Source organism: Balaenoptera physalus, assembly GCF_965194825.1.
Source record: "Balaenoptera physalus genome assembly, chromosome: 9".
Taxonomy (NCBI): Eukaryota; Metazoa; Chordata; class Mammalia; order Artiodactyla; family Balaenopteridae; genus Balaenoptera; species Balaenoptera physalus.
The window spans coordinates 19,633,751-19,655,753 of NC_138888.1; the positions used below are offsets into that span (position 1 = coordinate 19,633,751).

The 22,003-nt window shown below is 36.1% G+C and overlaps 1 protein-coding gene across 3 annotated transcripts in view; it reads left to right on the forward strand.

The window, feature by feature from the left end:
* SHPRH (SNF2 histone linker PHD RING helicase) overlaps nucleotides 1–22,003 on the forward strand; it is a 92,488-nt gene that overhangs the window by 38,312 nt on the left and 32,173 nt on the right. For all 3 annotated transcript variants that reach the window (XM_082474403.1, XM_082474404.1, XM_082474405.1), the window contains exons 16-22: nucleotides 672–764; nucleotides 5,798–5,905; nucleotides 6,878–7,020; nucleotides 10,090–10,263; nucleotides 10,583–10,645; nucleotides 18,818–19,043; nucleotides 20,815–20,958. In XM_082474403.1, coding sequence (XP_082330529.1) covers nucleotides 672–764; nucleotides 5,798–5,905; nucleotides 6,878–7,020; nucleotides 10,090–10,263; nucleotides 10,583–10,645; nucleotides 18,818–19,043; nucleotides 20,815–20,958 — 951 coding nt within the window. The remainder of the gene's footprint in view (nucleotides 1–671; nucleotides 765–5,797; nucleotides 5,906–6,877; nucleotides 7,021–10,089; nucleotides 10,264–10,582; nucleotides 10,646–18,817; nucleotides 19,044–20,814; nucleotides 20,959–22,003) is intronic.

Below are 22,003 nucleotides of genomic sequence, written 5' to 3' on the forward strand. Positions count from 1 at the left end.
ACTCAGATTAGATAGAAACTACATTCACTTTATTTTTTCTCACAGCCCTTTACTCCAGAGGGAGCCTCAAACCAGTCACAGACTCAATACCACAGTGAGATGCCTGGCTTATATTTAATACAGAGATTTAAGATGGAGTTTTCTCCTTTATTCTACACCATCTTCACCTCTGACTCCTCCCCTTTTCAGCCCTTAAGTTCAACAGATCCAGGTCACAGCCCTGTTTTCTAATGTATTTCATTATCTTTGTTTTTATCATAATATAATTGCTAGGCTCATCCGGACTCATTTCCCAGGAGAAGAGGAATCAAGTCTGTGCAGTCAACCTTTCTACTTTACTGGACTTACTTGGCATACTCATATTTCCCCATATAGACAAGTGCATGTATAAGAGAAGAAATATACCTATATTACATACTCTGTTAAATACATAGACATGTTTCATGAAACTGTATATTTTTAATTAAAAATTTATGTCATTATGAGTTAAGATAATTACTGTAAAACTGACTCTGAGAAAGTTGGTATTCAAATTGTTTTAAAGGAAAAGAATTCGGTGATTAAATCTTAAATGCGGTGTTAGTGTTCTGTATGCCTTAATAATAGTAGGTTCTCCCCTTAGAGTTCACTGCGTTGGCTGTCATAATTGTTGCCTTTTGTGTGTTTTATAGAGACTTCATGCTACCCATAACCTGATGGAATTGTTGATAGCCAAGCACCCAGGGATACCTCCTACCCTGAGAGATGGCAGACTTGAGGAAGAGGTAATTATTATTTTTTCATTCTGTCTATAAAAGAATTTTTTTTCAGACTTCATGCTCCATCTAATTGATATTTCCTAGGGCATATAAAGGTAACCATGTTTTCTCACTGCTTTGCTGTTCTAAACTTTGCCATGTTGATTTTGGGTGGCATAGAATAGCAATACTCCATATTATTTTGTTTCTCTGATGATCTGCCTGCAGCTATATGGCAACTGCTTGTTGTAGATATGGCTTTTGGTAGCCAACAGCACAGGATTGTAAATAAACAACAAATGAAAAAAGGAAATCTTGTTGATCTCATGACAGATCTGCAAAAGATGTAATTTAGTAAAAATAAAAAGTTTTGTACTTTCTCCACCCTTCAGTGTATTATTTAAGTCAATAAATAAACTTAAATTTTCAGTTGTATTTCTTATGTCCTCTCAAAGAAGTTCCCTCTGCAATGAGTATTGCCTCTCGTTAGAAACAGTGTTATTATAAATTATTGTTAATATGCTTATTATGCCAATTCCCCCATGGATTTTTGCTTTAAAACTCAAAGAGAGGTGGCAAACCTAAAAGCAAAAGAGTAGTAAGTATGTTTGAAATGTATTAAACCTGTAAATGAAGCCTTTATTTGAATTAACAGGATAAAAAATGAGATTGTATAAGTATGTACAGCCCTTTCTTGATGCTAGATGGCAGTCTAAGTGTTGGAAATTTTCAAGTGAAATTTTATTCCCAGTGTAGGCATCATCTTATATGTAATTAGTCACTCTGTTTAAATGCCTTCAGTGACAGGAAGCTTTCTGGGAGATAGTCCCATCTATTAGTAGACAGCTCTAATGACCAACTAATTATAGCCAATGAATTTTAATAGAAATTAATTGGAAGGTTGTGACAGAAAAATAATGCATCATGAGGAGGAGGGTTCATACTATATAGATGTATTTCCAAGGAGACTGCTTTATCACTTTTGCCTAACTCTCACGGTACATGAAGCCACAGTATTTCAAAGCTGGACAAGATCCGAGAAATCATCTGCTTCAACCACCTCCTTTTGCAAATGGAGTAACTGAAGCCTAGGGAAGAAAAATGGCTAGTCAAAAGAGTTGTATCTATTCAGTTGACCTCATGAAATTGCCACTGTTGTAAAGCAAAAATGGTCTAGTATTGGCAATTTCATATGGCTCAACCCGCTACTAAGTGGAAGCATTGGGATTTTCAGTTCAGTAGTCTTTCCAGTTTTCCTCCCACTGTCCCATATAGCCTCTGATCATCCCCTCTCTTCATTCATAAAATAGTTTCAAGAGTCAGTTAAGTATTTCAGTTAAATGGACAAAAGTGAAGAATTTTCCTTTTTCCTAATGGTAACTTATAAGAATAAAAATTTTCAGTACTTCTGTTACTTGCAAATAACATGATCCTTCTTGTCTTGAAAAGTTGAAAGAGGAACAATTTTTAAATCCTTTTTGTATTAGTCTTTTACGGTTTCTATAACAAAATGCCACAGACTGGCTTAAACAACAGGAATTTTATTTCTCACACTCATGAACTGGAAGAATTAATATTGTTAAAATGTCCATGCTAACTAAAATAATATACAGGTTCAATGTAATCCCTGTTAAAATTCCAATAGTATTTTTCACAGAAATAGAATAAACAATCCAAAGATTTGTATGGAACTAGAAAACATCCTGAATAGCCAAAGCAGTCTTAAGATTAAGAACAAAGCTGCAGGCATTATGCACCCTGATTTCAAACTATATTGTAAAGCTATAGTAACGAAAACAGTATGGTGTTGACATAAAAGCATACACATAGATCAATGGGACAGAATAGAGAGAACCCAGAAATAAAGCCACCCATATATGGTCAGTTAATTTACAAAAAAGGAACCAAGATTAGACAATGGGGAAAGGACAGTCACTCTTTTTTTAATTGAAGTATAGTTGATTTATAATATTATATTAGTTTCAGGTATACAGCATAGTGATTCAGTATTTTTGCAGATTATACTCCATTATAAGTTATTATGAGATAATAGCTATAATTCCCACTGCTATACAATATATCCTTGCTGCTTATCTATTTTATACATAGTAGTTTGTATCTTTTAATTCCATACCCTTAATTTGTCCCTCCCCGCTTCCCTTTCCCCTTTGGTAACAACTAGTTTGTTTTCTACATCTGTGAGTCTGTTTCTGTTTTACACATACATTTATTTGTTTTATTTTTTAGATTCCACATATAAGTGATATGATATGATACTTGTCTTTCTCTTTCTGACCCATTCACTAAGCATAATATTCTGGGTCCATCCATGTTGCTGCAAATGGCAGAATTTCATTTTTTGCTTATGGCTGAATAATATTCCATTGTAAATATATACAACTTCTTTATCCATCCATCTGTTGATGGGCACTTGGGTTGTTTCCATGTCTTGGCTATTGTAAATAGTGCTGCTATGAACACTGGGGTTCATGTATCTTTTTGAACTAGTGTTTTCATTTTTTTTCCAGCTATATACCCAGGACTGGAATTGCTGGGTCATATGGTAGTTTATATTTAGTTTTTTGAGGAACCTCCATACTGTTTTGCAGCAGTAGCTGCACCAATTTACATTCCCACCAACAGTATGCAAGGGTTCCCTTTCCTCCACATTATCCCCAACACTTGTTATTTGTAAACTTTTTGATGGTAGCCATTCTGACATGTGTGAGGTGATACCTCATTATTGTTATGATTTGCATTTCTCGAATAATTAGCAGTGTTGAACATCTTTTATGTGCCTGTTAGCCATCTCTACGTCTTCTTTGGGAAAATGTCTTTTCAGGTCTTCCGCCCATTTTTTGATTGGGTTGTTTGTTTTTTTGATATTGAGTTGTATGTGCTATTTATATATTTTAGATACTAACACCTTATCAGGGGTTTAGATATTAACCCCTTATTAGGTGATTAGAAAATAGGCAGAGAGGGACTTCCCTGGTGGTCCAGTGGGTAAGACTCTGCACTCCCAATGCAGGGGGCCCAGGTTTGATCCCTGGTCAGGAAACTAGATCCCGCATGCATGCTGCAACTAAGAAGCCCGCGTGCCGCAACTAAGACTAGGAAGGCCACGTGCCACAACTAAAGATCCCACATGCTGCAGTGAAGATCCTGCGTGCTGCAGCTAAGACCCAGCACAGTCGAAATAAATAAATACATTTTTAAAAAAGAAAAAGAATATAGGCAGAGGATCTGAATAGACATTTTTCCAAAGAAGACATACAGATGGGCAACAGACACATGAAAAAATGCTCAACATCATTAATCATTAGGGAAATGCAAATCAAAACCACAATGAGATATCACTTCATACCTGTTAGAGTGGCTATTTTCAAAAAGACAAGATATAAAAAGTGTTGGTGAGGATGAGAGAAAAGGGAACTCTTGTGCACTGTTGATGGGAATATAAATTGCTGCAGCCACTATGGAGAATAGTATGGAGGTTCCTCAAAAAATTAAAAATAGGACTATAATATGACCCAGCAATTCCACTACTGGGTATGTATCTGAAGAAAACAAAAATACTAACTTGAAAAGATATATGCACCCTTACGTTCATTGAAGCATTATTTACAATAGCCAATATATGAAAACAACCTAAGTGTCCATTGATAAGAAGATGTTGTATACATATATGATGGAATATTGTTTAGCCATAAAAAGGAATGAAATATTGCCATTTGCAACAACATGGATGGACCTTGAGGGTATTATATGCTAAGCGAAATAAGTCAGACAAAGACAAATACTGTATGATTTCTCTTATATGAGGAATCCCAAAAAAAAGAAAGAAAGAAAAAGAAAAAAACCATGCTCATAGATACAGAGAACAGACTGGTGGTTGAAAGAGGTAGGGCTTGGGTGTGGGAGAAATGGGTAAACTATTGGGTTTTTTAATTTAAATAAATTGAATAAAATTTATTTTAATTTAAAAAAATGTATTTCTCACAGTTCTGGAGGCTGGCAGTCTAAGATCAAGGTGTCAGCAGGGTTGGTTTCTCCTGAGGACTCTCTCCTTGGCTTGTACACGGCTGCCTTCTCACTGTGTCCTCATGTGGCCTTTTCTCTGTGTACTTGCATCCCTGGTGTGTCTCTCTTTCCTTGTAAGGACACCAGTCATATAGGATTAGGGCTCCACCCTTATCATCTCATTTATCTACATTTACTCATTTAATTACTTTCTTAAAGGCCCTATCTCCAAATATAGTCACGTTGGTGGTTAGGACTTCATCATAGATTTTGAGAAACACAATTCAGTCCTAAAACCCAAAGTATTATTTCTAAACTGAAGTAATTCCAAGAAATTATAATAACTGAATCAGACAAGAAATTCTAAAATGTATTCTTGTTTTGCCTTATAGTTTGAAATATTACTGTTCTTTCCCCTCCCATTTTTTAAAATTAAAAAATTAGAAACTTGGGGAGCAAATCCTTGGAATTTCTTTTTTTTTTTTTTTTTTTATAAATTTATTTATTTATTTTTATTTATTTATGGCTGTGTTGGGTCTTCGTTTCTGTGCGAGGGCTTTCTCTAGTTGTGGCAAGCGGGGGCCACTCTTCATCGCGCTGCGCGGGCCTCTGACTATCGCGGCCTCTCTTGTTGCGGAGCACAGGCTCCAGACGCGCAGGCTCAGTAATTGTGGCTCACGGGCCCAGTTGCTCCACGGCATGTGGGATCTTCCCAAACCAGGGCTCGAACCCGTGTCCCCTGCATTGGCAGGCAGATTCTCAACCACTGCGCCACCAGGGAAGCCCTGGAATTTCTTAAATTATGTGACTGACAGGTAAATGTAAGTCAAGGTGGCTTACAGGTAAAATCTCTTCAATATACATCTTATGAATTTCTAGCATGGCTTTTATATTCTCTACAGTATACTTGTAGAGTTCAATGCTTAAATTGAGTTAAATAGATTAAATAAATAAAGTACACTGTTCTGGAAACATCATACTAAATTATTTTCTTGACCTGAAGTGAAAGTTTATACTTGTTTCCTGTTTCAACACAGGCCAAACAGCTGCGAGAGCATTATATGAGCAAGTGTAATACAGAGGTTGCTGAAGCGCAACAAGCTTTGCTGCCAGTGCAGCAGAACATACGTGACCTCCAGAGAAAGGTATGGCCACCAATGTGACTTTCCTTATGTTTTTCTCCACCTAACATTTTGGTTTTTGTTCTGCTCTGGGGAGAAACTTGAACTGTCTTATTCATCTTGGAATTTTTAGCACCTGTTACAGTACCTGAGCCACAATAAAAACGTATTTGCTGTTAGCAGTGTTTATTGATTGGATGAACAGATACACAGATAAATCACCTATTTTGAGGTTATTCTCTTTCATTTCTTTTAAGGTATAATGGGGTTTCCTCTTACCTTCGGTATATAAGAAGTTGTCTTTTGAAGAAAGTGAAGACTTCCATAACCTTCTTTTGATCTTAGATGTGCATGTTTCCAAAATTTTTTCTTTTAAGATGTTGGAATATTAGAACCATAAGTATTTTCCTTATGAAATATGTGCCATTTGTCATTTCTAAAATTTCTCTTTCATGAAATCAGTAGCAAAGTTTAAGGAGAAGGCTACACAGAATACTTTTACTTTTTGATTTTAACCAGTTACTCCACATTTTATTCTTCCTAATTCATTAATTATTTAGTATTCAAGCATATAATTTTATTAGTTATCAAAGATTATTCATTGAGTAGAATCTAGTTCAGTTAGTTGAGGATAAGCATTATGACTTTATTACGCTGAGAAAGAAACCTGTTACCTTTTCAGATATATAGAGTGAATACTGAAGTTTTATTTTGTTTTAGGTATTTTTTTTTAGCACAGCTTTGTTATAAATGTATGTAAATAAATTCTCACTCATTCAGAGTAATCATGAAATAGGTGTTCTATTTAATTATATATGCAGAAGTTGTACTTATTCTTTGTATATACAACCTGTATACTTGTCTCCCCACTACTGTGATTCCCTTGAGAGTTGCATTTATTGCCTCCTTTTAATTTTTCACAGAACTCTTTCCAGTGATAGAAACGTTGTGAGTACTAAAAAGACATTAATTGATCAGCTGTTGTCTTGTTTACAGATTTATTCTAATTCTCCTTGGTGGCTGAATGTGATACACAGAGCAATGGAATTTGGTATTGAAGAAGAACTTGTTCAAAGAGTGCGAAATGAAATAACCAGCAACTACAAGCAACAAACTGGCAAGCTTTCTATGTCAGAGAAGTAAGAAAAAAGCACAAAACAGAATAGTTATATGAGTAGTCACCCCAAATATTCAGATCATTTGGTATTAAGAGTTACAATTAAAAGTCATAACATATTGTGGTTTTGAACATCTACATTTTACCTATTGTTGCGTATATTTCAAACCAAAATATGAGGTATGCTTTTTTCCTGTATATTAGTCATTTTTAACTGTTCTCTTTTCAGTGCTTTTTTTTCTATTTTTTTATCTGCTTAAAGTATTTTCTTTGTATCTTTTTTGGGCAAAGTTGCTTAAAGCCAGCTCTTTAAGCAAAGTTTTGAAATAGACTTTGTTTTGGAGAATCTTGCCCTTGGGGTAAGGCATTCATATTTCCCTATGTCATTCATTCTCTAAGGGCTAAGCTCATAGTGCCACAGTGGCCCAGGTTTTATATTGTAGAGTTTGCTTTGTCTTCCCCATCTTTCTTCTCAGCAACAATCACCATTCTTCAAGATAGATAAGTTGGGTTATTCCTCTTGAAGGAAGAATGGTGAATAATTCTTCCCAGAGAACAAATATACCCTATCAAAAGTACCTTCAGTGGTTTAACCCAAAGGAATGTCTGTCTAATGTGGGGAATGTAGATGTTGTGGCAGACCCGTTGATTCTAGGGAGGGGGACAGAGAGGAGGATCTTTATTGCTTCTCAGATCATATCGCAGTATAACGTCAGCCTTGGGATTAAAGTTGGTTTTCAGTGAAAAATTCAGTATAAGAATATCTTTGAAATGTTTTAAAGTGTTTTCATTTGCTCTTCTAAAAACTTTTTCAAGTGTCTGCTAACACCCTAAAAAATATGCTACATTTTCTATGTGTCATTATTAACTTGGATGTACCTTAATGTAATCATCTTTTTCACCATTCAGAACCTGATGAGCTTCTCATTTCTGAAGTATATGCAGTATATTATGCTTTTGAGTGCACTCTCTTTTTCCCTGTTAAGCCCAAGAATCACTGTTCCAGGATAAGTTGTCATTTATGTCATGAATTTATCTTATCCAGTTTTAAAGCTATGTCCTAATTATGTGTTCTGCCAGCATTGTAACATCAACTGATAAAGAAAAATATTTTAAAATATCTTGAACTTGTTTTTCTTAAATCACACAGAAACTCTTTTTTTTTTCTTAGAAACTACTTTTAAAAGTTGTAAATCTCCATGTTAGAATATATCCCCTATTAAATGTTTTGAGGTCCCAGGGCTGTAAAAGGACCAACAGGAAACATAAAATGTATAATTCATTACATAAGCATGCTTTTAAAAAACGTTAGACATAAATAGAAAGTAAGAAAACACATTTTTAAAGTTAAATTTTTTTATATTACATGTATTCAGAGATCATCTTAACACTGCTGCTGTGTTTTTTAATGAGACATATCTCAGACACCAAACTACTTATGTTTGCTTGTTAATGATTCTTGGGGAAGACTATGTAGCTTGGTGATTAAGAGCACAGGTAGATTCTCAAGACAGACTGCCTGTGTTCATACCTCATTGCCACCACTTGTTAGCTCTTTGAACTTGGGAAAGTTATATAAGCTCTCTCTGCCTTAGTTTCTTCATCTATAAAACCACACAGCATTATAGTGAGGATTAGTAAATTAATTTTGAAAGTACTTACTTAAAATAGTACCTACTATTAGTATGGTGTGTAAGAGTTACCTTCTGTTACTATGTTTTCTTCTCTTTCATTTAAAGGACCTGCAAGAGAGAACATCGCTAAGACATGTTAAATGCTGATCTGTGATATTTTTCAGCCCTTACTCACATGCTCAGACCTGAGTTAGTGGAGAGAACTTTTCCAAAGCCACTTCTTCCCATCGGTTCAAAGTTAATTTTCGAAGAGCAGTTCAAATTTGTAATAAATTACAAATAAAAAACTTTGTTTTCTTTTTGTGAATAGTATTGATACCTAACCTAATTTTAAGTATCTCAAAGTAAATTTTTTTTGAAATTACTGAGCAGCTATTCTATGCCTATTATATATGTTTTTGAAAAAGGGGTATAATCTAATTCTTACCTTCTAAAAGTTAGCTTAATGAGAAGACAAGAGTCATAAATAATTTGAGAAATGTATGTATAAAAACTAAACAAAGTACTAAAATGAATAATGTTGTTAATAAACTCCATGAACAGAAAGAAACATAGATTAGTGTTGTGAAATATTGGGAAAGCCTTTTAGGAAGGAAAGTGGGCTCTTTTGAACAATTTGGAGAGAATGGCATATGGCATTTTAGGAAGAAGGATATACTCTTAACTTAAAAAGCAAACAAATCTTGTTTATATTTTTTGTTTTTTAATTTCTTATTATCTAGGCTTTCTTTTTCCTTTCAAAAACCCATACACACACATCCATACATTTTTTTTCTTGACCCATTTCATTTATAGTTTATCAGAATGGGTAAGAGCATTGTGTTTGGGTTTAACTCCTAGCCCTACCACATAATAACTTTGTATCTTTAGTTAAATTACTTTAATTCATTAATCTTCATCTATAACGTGCACAGTTGGGTATCTATTGAGGTTATACAGGAAAAGTGCTTGGCAAAGTGCCTGGCATTTAGTAAATGCTTAATAAGAATATATGTGTATATGTATAAGTTCCTTGTAATATGGAATATAATTCTTGGCTACTTTTCTCCTTTCTTCTCAGCTTTCTGTCTCTACTTTTCATCCTACAGTCACCTCTACATAGAGCACAGGTGTCAGGGGAACATCTGTAGTCAATCAGTATTAAAAAGAAAGAATGTGGCAATCCTGATCTTTCAAAGACATCAGACACAGACATAGATTTTGCATATTTTTTTTCGGTTCTGAGGGCAGGCACTATCAAATGTTTTTGTTATCTTTTGTAGTAGACAACCCAATGTTGTTATTCTTTGTTTACTAGTAGATACCAATTGAATATACTCCTAATGTAAACTCACTCAGGTGTGACTAGGTAAAATGTTGCAGTTTCTTTAACACTTTGCCAACCACTTCTTGAATTTTTAGGAAATTGACCTACTGTTCTTTTCTTTGCTGTGTGTGGTGCTGGTGATGGGAATCAGGTTCCATGACTGCAGAGGTCTTCAGTTCTTACTTACAACACGTATGGAAGAGCTAAGTAAGTTCCAGAAGCAAGTAAGAGATGCTGTAAAAAATCTGGAGGGACCTCCATCTCGTCATGTTATTGAGTCCGCAACAATCTGCCACCTCCGGCCAATCAGGCTTCCCCTCAATTGGTAGGTAATAGGAGAAATCATCCAATGAATGGCATCATTCCATTGAGCTAGATTTCTCCTGAGAGAAGAAACACTGGCTCACATAATAAAACATTTTTCATTTGAATTCAGACAGAAGTAGAGATGTATTATTAATCTAACTTTAAAAAAAAAAAACCTCTCTAGGACCACATACCTGAGGACCACGTATTTTTTTTTTTCTAAAATGGCATATTTGTTGTAAAGAAAATGTGAAGTATAAAATACTAAGCCTCTTTTAGAAATTACCTGATTGCGGTTATGTTTGTGAATGTTTCTCTGATAATTTCTTTTTTTCCAGCTGTGTCTTTTGTAAGGCTGATGAATTGTTCACAGAGTATGAATCGAAGCTATTTTCTCACACGTAAGTTCTCTGATTGATTATTTCCAATCAGGAAAATGAAACATTTTACCAGACTTGGTATTTTAATTTATACAACTACATTTTCCTCACAGTAACATTTCTTATATTTTTTTCTCTTATCCAGTCAATTTACTAAACTTTAGCATTTGCCCATTTAACATGCTCAGTTTCACCTGTGCTGATGTTTACCCCCAAATGCTCCTGTCGTGTAGTAACAGGTGCTTGAGGGACAGTTTACGGGAGTACACAGACTCTGCAGTCCAACAGATATGACCACAAAGCCCTGCTCACTACTGTGCACAGGTTACTTCTCTAAGCCTCAGGATCCTCATTGGTGAAATGAAGATAATAACACCTCACTGAGTTTTCTTTTATGTATATTAAATAAGAAAAGGCATATAATTACTTAGCATAGTGGGGGTTTTTTGGGGGTTTTTTTTAACATCTTTATTGGAGTATAATTGCTTTACAATGTTGTGTTAGTTTCTGCTTTATAACAAAGTGAATCAGCTATACATATACATATATCCCCATATTTCCTCCCTCTTGCATATCCCTCCCACCCTCCTTATCCCACCCCTCTAGGTGGTCACAAAGCACCGAGCTGATCTCCCTGTGCTATGCGGCTGCTTCCCACTAGCTATCTATTTTACATTTGGTAGTGTATATATGTCCATGCCACTCTCTCACTTCATACCAGCTTACCCTTCCCCCTCCCCATCTCCTCAAGTCCATTCTCTGCCTCTGCATCTTTATTCCTGTCCTGCCCCTAGGTTCTTCAAAACCATTTTTTTTTTTTAGATTCCATGAATATGTGTTAGCATACAGTATTTATTTTTCTCTTTCTGACTTACTTCACTCTGTATAAGAGACTCTAGGTCCATCCACCTCACTACAAATAACTCAATTTCACTTCTTTTTATGGCTGAGTAATATTCCATTGTATATATGTACCACATCTTCTTTATCCATTCATCTGTCGATGGACACTTAGATTGCTTCCATGTCCTGGCTCTTTTACATAAAGCTGCAGTGAACATTGTGGTACTTGACTCTTTTTGAATTATGGTTTTCTCAGGGTATATGCCCTAGTAGTGGGAATGCTGGGCCTTTTGTTAGTTCTATTTTTAGTTTTTTAAGGAACCTCCATACTGTTCTCCATAGTGGCTGTATCAATTTACGTTCCCACCAACAGTGCAAGAGGGTTCCCTTTTCTCCACACCCTCTCCAGCATTTATTGTTTGTAAATTTTTTGATGATGGCCATTCTGACTGGTGTGAGGTGATACCTCATTGTAGTTTTGATTTGCATTTCTCTAATGATTAGTGATGTTGAGTATCCTTTCATGTGTTTGCTGGCAATCTGTATATCTTCTTTGGAGAAATGTCTATTTAGGTCTTCTACCCATTTTTGGATTGGGTTGTTTGTTTTTTCATATTGACCTGCATGAGCTGCTTGTAAATTTTGGAGATTAATACTTTATCAGTTACTTCATTTGCAAATATTTCCTCCCATTCTGAGGGTTGTCTTTTCATGTTGTTTATGGTTTCCTTTGCTATGCAAAAGCTTTTAAGTAGGTCCCATTTGTTTATTTTTGTTCTTTCCATTTCTCTAGGAGGTGGATCAAAAAGGATCTTGCTGTGATTTATGTCATAGAGTGTTCTGCCTATGTTTTCCTCTAAGTGTTTTATAGTGTCTGGCCTCACATTTAGGTTTTAATCCATTTTGAGTTTATCTTTGTGTATGATGTTAGGGAGTGTTCTAATTTCATTTTACATGTAGCTGTTCAGTTTTCCCAACACCACTTATTGAAGAGGCTGTCTTCTCTCCATTGTATATCCTTGCCTCCTTTATCAAAAATAAGGTAACCATATGTGCGTGGGTTTATCTCTGGGCTTTCTGTTCTTTTCCATTGATCTATATTTCTGTTTTTGTGCCAGTACCATACTGTCTTGATTACTGTAGCTTTGTAGTATAGTCTGAAGTCAGGGAGCCTGATTCCTCCAGCTCCGGTTTTCTTTCTCAAGACTGCTTTGGCCTTTTGGGGTCTTTTGTGTTTCCATACAAATTGTGAAATTTTTTGTTCTCGTTCTGTGAAAACTGCCATTGGTAGTTTGATAGGGATTGCATTGAATCTGTAGATTGCTTTGGGTAGTATGGTCATTTTCACAATGTTAATTCTTCCAATCCAAGAGCATGGTATATCTCTCCATCTGTTTGTATCATCTTTAATTTCTTTCATCAGTGTCTTATAGTTTTCTGCCTACAGGACTTTTGTCTCCTTAGGTAGGTTTATGCCTAGGTATTTTATTCTTTTTGTTGCAGTGGTAAATGGGAGTGTTTCCTTAATTTCTCTTTCAGATTTTTCATCATTAGTGTATAGGAATGCAAGAGACTTCTGTGCATTAATTTTCTACCCTGCTGCTTTACCAAATTCCTTCATTAGCTCTAGTAGTTTTCTGGTAGCATCTTTAGGATTCTCTATGTATAGTATCATGTCATCTGCAAACAGTGACAGCTTTACTTCTTCTTTGCTGATTTGGATTCTTTTATTTCTTTTTCTTCTCTGATTGCTGTGGTTAAAACTTCCAAAACAATGTTGAATAATAGTGGTGAGAGTGGGCACCTTGTCTTGTTCCTGATCCTAGTGGAAATGGTTTCAGTTTTTCACCATTGAGGACGATGTTGGCTGTGGGTTTGTCATATATGGCCTTTATTATGTGAGGAAAGTTCCCTCTATGCCTGCTTTCTGGAGGGTTTTTATCATAAATCGTCATTGAATTTTGTCAAAAGCTTTTTCTGCATGTATTGAGATGATCATATGGTTTTTTTCTTCAGTTTGTTAATATGGTGTATCACATTGATTGATTTGCATATACTGACGAATCCTTGCATCCCTGGGATAAATCCCATTTGATCATGATGTATGATCCTTTTAATGTGCTGTTGGATTCTGTTTGCTAGTATTTTGTGGAGGATTTTTGCATCTATGTTCATCAGTGATATTGGCCTGTAGTTTTTTTCCTTGTGACATCTTTGTCTGGTTTTGGTATCAGGGTGATGGTGGCCTCATACAATGAGTTTGGGAGTGTTCCTTCCTCTGCTATATTTGAAGAGTTTCAGAAGGATAGGTGTTAGCCCTTCTCTACATATTTGATAGAATTCGCCTGTGAACCATCTGGTCATGCACTTTTAGTTTTTGGAAGATTTTTCGTCACAGTTTCAATTTCAGTGCTTGTGATTGGTCTGTTTATATTTTCTGATTCTTCCTGGTTCAGTCTCAGAAGCTTGTGCTTTTCTAAGAGTTTGTCCATGTCTTCCAGGTTGTCCATTTTATTGGCATATAGTTGCTTACAGTAATCTCTCATGATCCTTTGTATTTCTGCAGTGTCAGTTGTTACTTCTCCTTTTTCATTTCTAATTCTATTGATTTGAGTCTTCTCCCTTTTTTTCTCGATGAGTCTGGCTAAAGGTTTATCAATTTTGCTTATCTTCTCAAAGAACCACCTTTTCGTTTTATTGATCTTTGCTATTGTTTCCTTCATTTCTTTTTCATTTATTTCTGGTCTAATCTTTATGATTTCTTTCCTTCTGCTAACTGTGGGGTTTTTTTGTTCTTCTTTCTCTAATTGCCTTAGGTGTAAGGTTAGGTTATTTATTTGAGATGTTTCTTGTTTCTTGAGGTAGGATTGTATCACTATAAGCTTCCCTCTTAGAACTACTTTTGCTGCATCCCATAGGTTTTGGGTCATCGTGTTTTCATTGTCATTTGTTTCTAGGTATTTTTTTATTTTCTCTTTGATTTCTTCAGTGATTTCTTGGTTATTTAGTAGTGTATTGTTTAGCCTCCATGTGTTTGTATTTTTTACAGATTTTTTCCTGTAATTGACATCTAGCCTCATAGAGTTGTGGTCAGAAAGGATACTTGATACGATTTCAATTTTCTTAAGTTTACCAAGGCTTCATTTGTGACCCAAGATATGATCTATCCTGGAGAATGTTCCATGAGCACTTGAGAAGAAAGTGTATTCTGTTGTTTTTGGATGGAATGTCCTGTAAATATCAATTAAGTCCATCTTGTTTAATGTATCATTTAAAGTTTGTGTTTCCTTATTTATTTTCATTTTGGATGATCTGTCCATTGGTGAAAGTGGGGTGTTAAAGTCTCCTACTATGATTGTGATACTGTCGATTTCCCCTTTTATGGCTGTTAGCATTTGCATTATGTATTGAGGTGCTCCTGTGTTAGGTGCTAAATATTTACAATTGTTATATCTTCTTCTTGGATTGATCTCTTGATCATTATGTAGTGTCCTTTGTCTCTTGTAATAGTCTTTATTTTAAAGTCTATTTTGTCTGATATGAGAATTGCCACTCCAGCTTTCTTTTGATTTCCATTTGCATGGAATATCTTTTTCCATCCCCTCACTTTCAGTCTGTATGTGTCCCTAGGTCTGAAGTGGCTCTCTAGTAGACAGCATATATACGGGTCTTGTTTTTTATCCATTCAGCCAATCTGTGTCTTTTGGTTGGAGCATTTAATCCATTTACATTTAAGGTAGTTATCGATATGTATGTTCCTATTACCATTTTCTTAATTGTTTTGGGTTTGTTATTGTAGGTCTTTTCCTTCTCTTGTGTTTCCTGACTAGAGAAGTTCCTTTAGCATTTGTTGTAAAACTAGTTTGGTGATGCTGAATTCTCTTAGCTTTTGCTTGTCTGTAAAGGTTTTAATTTCTCTGTCGAATCTGAATGAGATCCTTTCTGGGTAGAGTAATCTTGGTTGTAGGTTTCTCCCTTTCATCACTTTAAATATGTCCTGCCACTCCCTTCTGGCTTGCAGAGTTTCTGCTGAAAGATCAGCTGTTAAACTTATGGGGATTCCCTTGTATGTTATTTGTTGTTTTTCCCTTGCTGCTTTTAATATTTTTTCTTTGTTTTTAATTTTTGATAGTTTGGTTACTATGTGTTTTGGTGTGTTTCTTCTTGGATTTATCCTGTATGGGACTCTCTACGCTTCCTGGACTTGATTATTTCCTTTGCCATATTAGGGAAGTTTTCAACTATAATCTCTTCAGATATTTTCTCAGACCCTTTCTTTTTTCTCTTCTTCTTCTGGGACCCCTATAATTCGAATGTTGGTGTTTTTAATTTTGTCCCAGAGGTCTCTAAGACTGTCCTCAATTCTTTTCATTCTTTTTCCTTTATTCTGCTCTACAGTAGTTATTTCCACTATTTTATCTTCCAGGTCACTTATCCGTTCTTCTGCCTCAGTTATTCTGCTATTGATTCCTTCTAGAGAATTTTTAGTTTTATTTATTGTATTGTTCATCATTGTTTGCTCTTTAGTTCTTCTAGGTCCTTGTTAAACGTTTCTTGTATTTCCTCCATTCTATTTCCAAGATTTTGAATCATCTTTACTCTCATTACTCTGAATTCTTTTTCAGGTAGACTGCCTATTTCCTCTTCATTTGTTTGGTCTGGTGGGTTTTTACCTTGCTCCTTCATCTGCTGTGTGTTTCTCTGTCTTCTCATTTTGCTTCACTTACTGTGTTTGGGGTCTCCTTTTCACAGGCTTCAGGTTCACAGTTCCCGTTGTTTTTGGTGTCTGCCCCCAGTGGCTAAGGTTGGTTCAGTGGGTTGTGTAGGCTTCCTGGTGGAGGGGACTGGTGCCTGTGTTCTGGTGGATGAGGCTGGATCTTGTCTTATTGGTGGGCACGACCATGTCTGGTGGTGTGTTTCAGGGTGTCTGTGACCTTATTATGATTTTAGGCAGCCTCTCTGCTAATGGGAGGGGTTGTGTTCCTGTCTTGCTAGTTGTTTGGCCTAGGGTGTCCAGCACTGTAGCTTGCTGGTCGTTGAGTGGAGCTGGGTCTTAGAGTTGAGATGGAGATCTCTGGGAGCGCTTTCGCCATTTGATATTATGTGGAGCTGTGAAGTCTCTGGTGGACCAATGTCCTGAATTCGGCTCTCCCATCTCACAGGCACAGGCCTGACACCCGGCCGGAGCACCAAGACCCTGTCAGCCACACGGCTAAGAAGAAAAGGGAGAAAAAAAGAAAGAAAGAAATAAAGGGAGGGAGGAAGGGAGGAAGGAGGGAAGAAGGAAGAAAGAAAGAAAGAAAAAGATTAAATAAAATTAAAAAGTTATTACAATAAAGAATTTAAAAACTATTAAAAATAAAAAAATAAAGTCATTAAAAAAAAGAAAAAGAAAGAAAGAAAGAAGAGAGCAACCAAACCAAAAACCAAATCCACTAATGATAACAAGCGCTAAAAACTATACTAAAAAAAAAAAAACAAACAAAGGACAGACGGAATCCTAGGACAAATGATAAAAGCAAAGCTCTACTGACAAAATCACACAAAGAAGCATACACATACACACTCACAAAGAGAGAAAAAGGAAAAAATATATATATAAAAAAAAGGAAGAGAGCAAACAAATCAATAAACAAATCTACCAATAATATTAAGCTGTAAATACTAAACTAAAATAAACATAAAACCAGAAACAAATTAGATGCAGAAAGGAAACCCCAAGTCTACAGTTGCTCTGAAAGTCCACCGCCTCATTTTTGGGATGATTCGTTGTCTATTGAGGTATTCGACAGATGCAGGGTACATCAAGTTGATTGTGGAGATTTAATCCACTGCTCCTGGGCCTGCTGGGAGAGATTTCCCTTTCTCTTCTTTGTTTGCACAGCTCCTGGGGTTCAGCTTTGGATTTGGCCCTGCCTCTGCATGTAGGTCGCCTGAGGGCGTCTGTTCTTTGCCCAGAGAGGACGGGGTTAAAGGAGCAGCTGATTCGGGGGCTCTGGCTCACTTAGGCCGGGGGGAGGGAGGGGTACGGATGCAGGGCGAGCCTGCGGCAGCAGAGGCCAGCATGATGTTGCAGCAGCCTGAGGCGCTCCGTGTGTCCTCCCGGGAAAGTTGTCCCTGGATCACGGGACCCTGGCAGTGGCGGGCTGCACAGGCTCCGGGAGGGGAGGTGTGGATAGTGACCTGTGCTTGCACACAGGCTTCTTGGTGGCTGCAGCAGCAGCCTTAGCGTCTCATGCCCGTCTCTGGGGTCCGCGCTGATAGCCGCGGCTCACGCCCGTCTCTGGAGCTCGTTTCGGTGATGCTCTGAATCTCCTCTCCTTGCGCACCCCGAAACAATGGTCTCCTGCCTGTTTGGCAGCTCCAGTCTTTTTCCTGGACTCCCTCCTGGCTAGCTGTGATGCACTAGCCCCCTTCAGGCTGTGTTCACCAGCCAACCCCAGTCCTCTCCCTGGGGTCTGACCTCCGAAGCCCGAGCCTCAGCTCCCAGCCCCCGCCCACCCCGGCGGGTGAGCAGACAAGCCTCTCAGGCTGGTGAGTGCTGGTCAGCACCGATCCTCCGTGCGGGAATCTCTCCGCTTTGCCCCCTGCATCCAGGTACATGGGAAGTTTCTTGCCTTTTGGGAAGTCTGAGGTCTTCTGCCAACGTTCCGTAGGTGTTCTGTAGGAGTTGTTCCACATGTAGGTGTATTTCTGATGTAATTGTAGGGAGAAAGGTGATCCCATGTCTTACTTCTCTGCCATCTTGAAGGTCTCTTCTCTAGCATAGTGTTTGATACATGGTAAATGTTCTATAAAAATGTTAGCTCTTTTTAGTAATACACTTTCTCCAACACAGGTTTGAAGTCTTCATCCTTGTGTCAGGGATTAAGCTACTTAGTGAGTACATTTAGCAAAATTATTCCTATTTTACAAACATGGAAATTGAGAAAAGACTTAAGTCTGATTGCCTCAAAAAAATAAAAAATCAACAGTGTACTTTTAGGTCATTTTGTGGTTTTTCTGTTTTATTTTTGCATGGTTGATAGTGGTGGTAATTTGTGTTTTGTATTATTTTAATTCTCAGAGCAAGATTTTAGCCTGGAATTTATTGCCATTTTTTGTTAGGCCAGATTGCTCTCAATAAAGCACTTGTCAAATGTATGATATCTCAAGCATTTTCAGAGTTGGTATGGTTTTTCCAAAAACTTGCAAGCACGATCTTGTAGACATGACATTGAAAGATGTTGATGAAATTTTGAAATTTTTGTTTTGGACCTTGCTTTCGTATTAGCTCTGGCAATATCATTTTTATAGTACTTGTTACCCACTGACAGTAGTTACTGTGGTTTTGTTCTCGAATGTCTTCAGAGTCAAAGGCCAGACTGCAATATTTGAGGAGATGATAGAAGATGAAGAAGGACTGGTGGATGATCGAATACCTACCACCAACCGGGGTCTGTGGGCAGTAAGTGAGACAGAGCGATCCATGAAAGCTCTGCTATCATTTGGAAAATCACATAGATTTGATGTTGAATTCATTGATGAGGGAAGTGCTTCAATGGATCTCTTTGAAGCTTGGAAGAAAGAATATAAGGTAACAGTAATTTAAAACTTCCTTCCCATATTAAAAATTCTCCTCCTTTACATTAATTTTAGTTGCTACTTTCCTTTTTCTCTCTTCAGTTTTTCAAAATCTGCTTTAGAGAGTTGAGGGATCGTAATTTATCTTTCCCTAAAATGTAATGATTGTAATGATGAATAATAAATACAATAATACTGAACAAATGAGAAGTTTCTGTTTATTAAATTACTAAAAATCATTACTAAAATGAAATTTATATGAAACCTTTTGTTTTTCCTTGAAAGTGTGTTATTCTAGTCTTAGCTTGGTCTTACACTGCTGTTCTCTGAAATCAGAGTGTGGCTTTGTTTCCTTTTTTGTTTTTTTCTTTTGCTCTGTGAATAACAACCAAACATCAACAACCTTAAAGATTGGAGAACATAGTAAACATTTCTCAACATACAAGACTAGAAACCATTGCAATTAATAATGCACAAAGGGACTCTTCATATTTATACTTTAATAATTTCATCATATTATAACTCTATGCTTGAGAGTCCAGAATTCATTAATTTTGAATTATTCTTTATATGTGGATTTTTTAATCCCTTGTCCTACTTTGCAAGTGAGATGGGTGAGGAAATAAAAGAAGTGGGTTTTTTATTTATAATGTTATATTCCATTTGATATCTTTTATTTTTTTAATCTAAAGTTCTTGCCTTTTAAAGCAGGATAAAAATTTCTCTCAAGAAAGAGAAGCTGTGCTGTCTATAATATCAATTCATACATTTGATAGATTGAAGAATGATACTTCTATAGCATCAAAATCATTGGTTCATAATAATATTTTTCTTTTCACATTACTACTCTAAAAGCAAAAGCACATTAACACAGTTAATTACAGCAAGTCATGGAAGAGACAAAACTATATACAGTGTTCATTTGCCCCTACGTTCTTCCTTTGAGCTCAGTTTAGCCACATGCTCTGAGTCAGAGGAGTGCTTATCATGCAGTCCACCCAGATCTTTGTTCATTTGTTCTCCATAACATTGCAGACTAAACCCTTTAACAACAGTGTAAATGAATGAGCTACTGCTACGCACATCAATCAGGATCTAACTCAAAGCATGATGTTAGTTAGTGAAGAGGGCATATCAAAAAATTTTATACTGATTGATAGCATTTTTATAAATTTCAGAAACATATAAAATTATTATTAAGGCTGTATAGATTAGTATAACTCCAGCAAAAAGTACAGAATAGTAAGTCCAGTTCAGAATAGTGGTTACCCCATTGTTGGGGGTTGAAGGAAGAATGTGTGAGGCAAGAGAGTGATGCAGTTGAGAAGGAACACAGGCTTTCTAAGGAACTGGCATTATTCTCTTTCCTAATTCACATGATGTGGACTCAGTTGTATACTTTAGTATTCTCATTATCATATATACATATTATTTTGAGAATGTGAAATATTTTATAATAAAAAGTATTTCTTTAAAAAATAAAGCAGAGATTCCACCAGTCTAGTATTGATCTGTAAAGATCTTTGGTCCTACCAAGAGATCTTGGCGTGTGCTGTTCCTGAGATTCTGAAGAGGCAGTACACTATAGTGTCCTGTGGAGATTATTCAGTCCCACTTCCTCATCCTAAAAATGGCCCAAGAATTGCTTGTACCTTAGACCCGTAATGAAAACACTGTGTATGTTTTAAGACCTCACTGAAGACTCTTGACCAAGGGACATCTTGGTGGTTTTAACCAGTTTTAATCATGTGCTTTACTACTGTCTGTCTTTTCTGTTCCTTCAGTTGCTTCATGAATATTGGATGGCTCTGAGGAATCGTGTGTCTGCTGTTGATGAACTTGCAATGGCTACAGAACGACTAAGAGTACGTGATCCTAGGGAGCCAAAGCCCAATCCACCAGTTCCTCATATCATTGAACCACATGAGGTAATTTGCAAATGAATCACAGAAAAGAACACAGCAAATAGATGTCACAAAAATCCAAGATCCATAGAAGGTATAGAGTCAGGGCAGTGATGTCTTCAATAAGTGTTTCATATCTGCTCTTAGTTTGAGCCATATGAAGTTGTTTGTTTTTGTAGGTCAGAGATGAGCAATTTCATGTCTAATACATGCTTAGCATTCACTGTTTGGGTGCATTTGCACGTTTATTTGTTTCTCTCCACATTGCATATTCATCTATTCTTGAGCATCGTTTGTGTGCCAAAACCTAAAGATATTCTTGGTCAGTTTTTAGACATATGTCCTATTACTTCAGCTTTTTCAGAACTAAAAAAATCTTCCATAAGAACAACCAAGAACTGATTTTGCACTGTTTTCCTTTGCTAATGATGAACAGATATTGACAACTTATCATCTGTTAAATTCCTCTTTGTATCTCAGAATTAAAAAAATAACTCCACCAACTTTTTTTCTTCATATTAAAAATATTATTTTCTTTAGAATTTGTCTTTATTCCTTTAATCTTTTAAATCTTTTTTTTTCTATAAAGCTTGGAGACTGTAACTTAGAAAAACTTAGAAATATTCATTATATACTATTTCACTTCATTTTTAAAATAGAATTCTCAATAAGTTTTAAGTGAAAACAAATTCCTCTTATTATTATTTTTTTTTTTCTGTTACTGTATTCTACTGAGGTGGGGGGCACAGAAAGGAGGAGCAGAGAGATTCTTCCTTGGATTTCTTAAAATCACTTCATTTGTATGGCCAAAGTAGCATACCATTTTATTTTTCTTTATCCCATAAATGTATTACTGAAAAATCATCCACAAATAGCCTTTGATTGATTTTTAACCTACTTCAGGTATATAGGGAAGCTTTTTATTTAAAAGAATTCTACATTGAGTTTTGTCTTCTATACAACAAAATATATATATTTTTTGAAATATGTTAATATTATCTAGTATCCATTTTGCAAATTTGAGTTTTCACATGTAAATATGTTTTCATAAAATAGGACACTTTTTAAG